At 42.3% G+C, this 4,278-nt stretch overlaps 1 protein-coding gene and 1 pseudogene across 1 annotated transcript in view; both read left to right on the forward strand.

Annotated features, from left to right (window-relative positions):
• Nucleotides 1–373: 373 nt before the first annotated feature.
• Nucleotides 374–4,278, forward strand: part of LOC107701964 (alpha-2-macroglobulin-like) — a 39,522-nt pseudogene continuing 35,617 nt past the window's right edge.
• Nucleotides 3,639–4,278, forward strand: part of LOC107701965 (alpha-2-macroglobulin-like protein 1) — a 5,083-nt gene continuing 4,443 nt past the window's right edge. The window contains exons 1-3 of the mRNA XM_016504135.1: nucleotides 3,639–3,722; nucleotides 3,825–4,001; nucleotides 4,094–4,169. Of these exons, the coding sequence (XP_016359621.1) occupies nucleotides 3,872–4,001; nucleotides 4,094–4,169 (206 nt within the window). The 5' untranslated portion in view covers nucleotides 3,639–3,722; nucleotides 3,825–3,871. The remainder of the gene's footprint in view (nucleotides 3,723–3,824; nucleotides 4,002–4,093; nucleotides 4,170–4,278) is intronic.

The following is a 4,278-nucleotide window of genomic DNA, read 5'->3' on the forward strand; positions in this document are numbered from 1 at the left end:
TTTTAGCAACTGGTACCCCCCTGGGAGTTGGTGCCCTACGCAAACTGCGTACTCTGCGTATAGGGAGCAGTGGTACTGTATTATACTTTCAAGAAAGCATTTGCATTGGGTTTGTGAGAAGCAGTTTTTATGCATGTTTTAGCCTGAGCCTTTGTTGCATTTACACAGTTTTGACCAGCAGGAGTCGCAGCGTGTGGTGTTTCGAGCGCTTCGAAACAGTGAATCATTTTGCGAAGCAATTGGTTCAGTTGAGTCGAAGCTTTGAAAAGGTTCGTTTCTCCCATCACTAGCTGGAGGTTAATTATTGACATTAACGAGCTCAATGAATTCCTCCAATTAAGAGTGTTTAAATATCGCTGCCATCTGTGCAGCTGATTGGGAGTGGCTGTAGAGCAGTGAAGAGCTGTAGGCTTGGTGAAGTTCTGCAGGTTTTCTGAAAGAGGCATTTGATTTGTTTGTAGTCTTGGGTGATCACTCTTCATGGCTATGAAGGAGTTTTGTGTTTGGAAAGGGCTCATTTTAGTCCTTTTTCTCTTTGCTGTTGATGGACAGACATCAGGCCCGTGAGTAAATGTGTGAAAAGTGGAAAAATAAAATGTCAATCTTTCTGTTTTAAAATGATTCCTCAAAGTTTGTTTTTAGTCCCTATATTATGGAAACTACCTCTGTGATTATACACCTGCATGAATGTGTGCTGATCTGACTTACAATTTTTATTTTCTAATACTAGAAGTCTGTCTGATGTTTCCACAGATCCTTCTTGGTGACGTTTTCTGCAGTGATCGAGTCCCCTTACGACGTTTTCAAGGTTGGATGTTTGCAGTTGTTTAGTGGCTGAATACTGGTTGACTTTTCAAATGCATCTTTTGCTTTGCTTTGACAGAGTGTGGGGATGAAGGTCGCAACAAATCTCGCCGTCCAAGAACCTAACTGCCTGACGTACAAAGGCCGCCTGTATTACTATAGCAACTTCCGTCACGGTATGTCTTTTAGGTTCTTGATCTAAATATCTGTACTTTTTAAAGGTTTGTCAAAGGTTTGCTGGGTAATGGACGATGTAGGTTTTTTTTTTTTTATTTTATTTTTTTTACTGAAAGTGGAAATCCAGTAGCACAACTACTGCTTAAATGGTGGTTTTCTTCCAGACTTGTTGCATCCAAATGCAAGTTGTGCTAAACCTGCTTGTTCTAATAGGGATGCACCGACATCAAAATTCTGGGCCAAACCAGAATTCTGGATGCACTTGTCTGAAAACCAAAACCGCTTTTGGATTTTTAGATGTACAGTAATTGAGACTTTCGTTAATGAGACCGTTTTAAAAAGCAAAGGAAATAACCACACTTACTGGAAGTAAAACAAACTGGGCCAAAGAAATTTTAAAGGTGTGCTCGTTCAAAAAGTTGGTCAGTCCTCGGTGTGCTGATTTTAGCAGGTCTCGTGTTGCAAGTTCAATGATGCAGGTAGTGACTATTCTCTCTGGCCAATCGGTGATCAGCAGGGTTTACAGCAGTGTGATGTCTTACGCTTATAATGAATGGACAACCTCGATTGTTGCAGTCCTGGTATTAAGCAGAATAAGAGCAGCGCGCTATCACTAAAAGCTGACTTCTCAGTTAATCGCGATCTCATAAAGCGGTTATATCACATTAAATATATGCACGATGAATCTTTCAGTGTCTACACTTCGTGTGTTAAAATGATAGGATTTGTGAGCACGCAATTTCAGCACTGCAGTGAGTAGGTTCTAACTTGATCACCTCTGATTGGCCATTGCGTTCCAGAAATCAACAGCTGAGTCTGTGATTGGCTACATTGCGCAACCTTTTAAACGTGTTATAAATAGAAACTACGGCTAGCTTGCGCATGTCAATCATTTTAATGTTAATATTAGTTCTTTTTGCTTTTGTGCAACAGATAAATAACAATTTGTTTTAAGTGCTTTTAGATTTCTATTTTGCGGGAGTCCCGCGACTCGTTTTATTCTCCGCCACACACGAGTCTCTTCCCGCCTGCACCCGCACTCGCCCATCAAGAGTTGTCCCGCGCCGCACCCTGTTACGTTGGGTCCCGCGGTCCTCCCGCAGGAGTGCAGGCCTCTACCCTGAAGGACTTGATTAGCTGGATCAGGTGTGTTTGGAGTTGAATATGAACTCTGCTGGGCTGTGGTCCTCCAGGAACTGAGTTTGACATCACTGATCTAAAGCCACTTGGCCTCAATTTGTTTACCTCTCCTGTCCCCTCATTTATGTCTTCCGGTGTCCTTGTTTCTTCAGAAACACTGGATCCACACGAGTTACTCTGAAGGTACCTGACACAATCACCACATGGGAGACTGAGGTGTTCTGCCTGTCAAGTCAAGTCAAGTCACCTTTATTTATATAGCGCTTTTAACAATACAGATTGTCAAAGCAACTGAACAGCATTAATTAGGAAAATAGAGTGTCAATAATGCAAAATGACAATAGTAAACACAAATTATCGGTGACAGAAATGCCTGTCCTCCAGAGGTTTCGGTTTGGCTCCTCCTGTTCAGCTGATTGTCTTCCATCTTCCAACCCTGGAGCTCTCTCTGCCTTACTCCATCATCCGTGGAGAGTCTTTTGAGCTGAAGGCCACAGTCTTCAACTATCTGTCCAAGTGCATCATGGTCTGGATTCATATTTATTAGTGTAATAGGTGTTTGTGTAATATCTAATTCTGTTAGAGGTGTGCAAGCTGATGGTGTCACCTTGCTCTGAGCTTTCACAGTAAGATGTAGCCTATTGTAACTGTTAGCATTAGCAATGTAAAATACAGGGCCACCTTGCATGAGTTTTGTATTCTATCAAAATTAAGCAATCTCTCATGTGCAAGAATGATTTCAGTGAGTCTTTATTTCTGTCACTGTTATCAACTGACAACCACACTAAATATGGAAAACTTCAGTAAACAGCCGTCCCTGACAGGCCTAAACCAGCTAAGTTACTAGCGCAAAAACTCCATCCCAGAAAATGAAGCATGTCAATATCACACACCCTAAATGGATCAGTAGAGGAAAATAGTCTTGTCTTTACTGAATGTGCACTAATGTAATTCATTGGCAGGTTAAAGTGACTCCAGCTTCTTCCTTGGACGTCAGTCTTAGACCTTTCAATGAGCTGTATTCATCCTGTCTCTGTGCCAATGGGAGAAAGACCTTTTAAATGGATTCTCTCAGCTTCTGTTCTCTGTCTGTTTTGCTCTGTCCGTTTCTAAATTGAGGCGTATGAGAGTTGTTGCTCACTTCCTGTCTGTACTGTAGGATCTGTAAATGTGACTGTCAGCGCTCAGGCTGAACAATCCCAGGTTCGATGTGGCACTGAAGTTGTGACTGTGCCGGTGAGAGGACGCATTGACGTAGTTACTCAGTGTCTTCTTGTTCTGGTAAGCGTTAACCAGCTTTCTGGAGTTTGCTCATGGAGCTCATGATGCTTTACTGATGTGGTGTTTTATTTTTTATTTTTTTTTATAGCCTGAGGGAGTTGAAAGGATCTTCACCCAGAGTTGGTTATTGTGTCCAAAGGGTTTGTTTGCACTCAGTGACTTTCTAAATGCGTTCTCCCTGTACCAGTAAAGTGTAACCTAGCGCTCCGAGCTGATCCGTTCTGTTTGGTCCACAGGAAGTGTCATTTCAGAAGAATCATCTCTGACGTTTCCAACAAATGTGATCCAGGGATCAACCAAATGCTCAGTTTCAGTCCTTGGTAAAGCATTTCATTAAGGGGAAACTGACACGGCGACGTTCAGCTAAATAACTTTGGTTTCTGATGGCTTTTTGGTTTGACCTCATTTTCTTCCTCTCTTAGGGGACATAATGGGTCGTGCGCTAAAGAATCTTGATAACTAATTACAGATGCCATCTGGCTGTGGAGAACAAAATCTGATCATTCTTGCTCCCAATATTTACATCCTACAGTACCTGGAGGTCACTGCGCAGCTCACCCCAACCATCCGACAGACTGCCATTGGTTACCTTCAGAGCGGTACAGATTGCCGAATCCTACAAGTAAAGTGCATCATGTGGTGTAATGTGATTCCTGACAAGTTTATTTTTTATTTTTTTGGACTTGAACAGGATACCAAGGACAACTGAACTACAGGCACAGTGATGGTTCATACAGCACGTTTGGTTACGGTGCATCCAATACATGGTGTGTTTTCATGCTGTTCTTGTATTGTGCGTCATTGAATTGGGTTGTAATGAGACTTTTCATGGCCAGGTTGACCACCTTCGTCATGAGGTCTTTTGGCCTAGCAAGG

The sequence above is a fragment of the Sinocyclocheilus anshuiensis genome, unplaced genomic scaffold (genome assembly GCF_001515605.1).
Source record: "Sinocyclocheilus anshuiensis isolate Anshui unplaced genomic scaffold, SAMN03320099.WGS_v1.1 scaffold526, whole genome shotgun sequence".
Lineage (NCBI taxonomy): Eukaryota > Metazoa > Chordata > Actinopteri > Cypriniformes > Cyprinidae > Sinocyclocheilus > Sinocyclocheilus anshuiensis.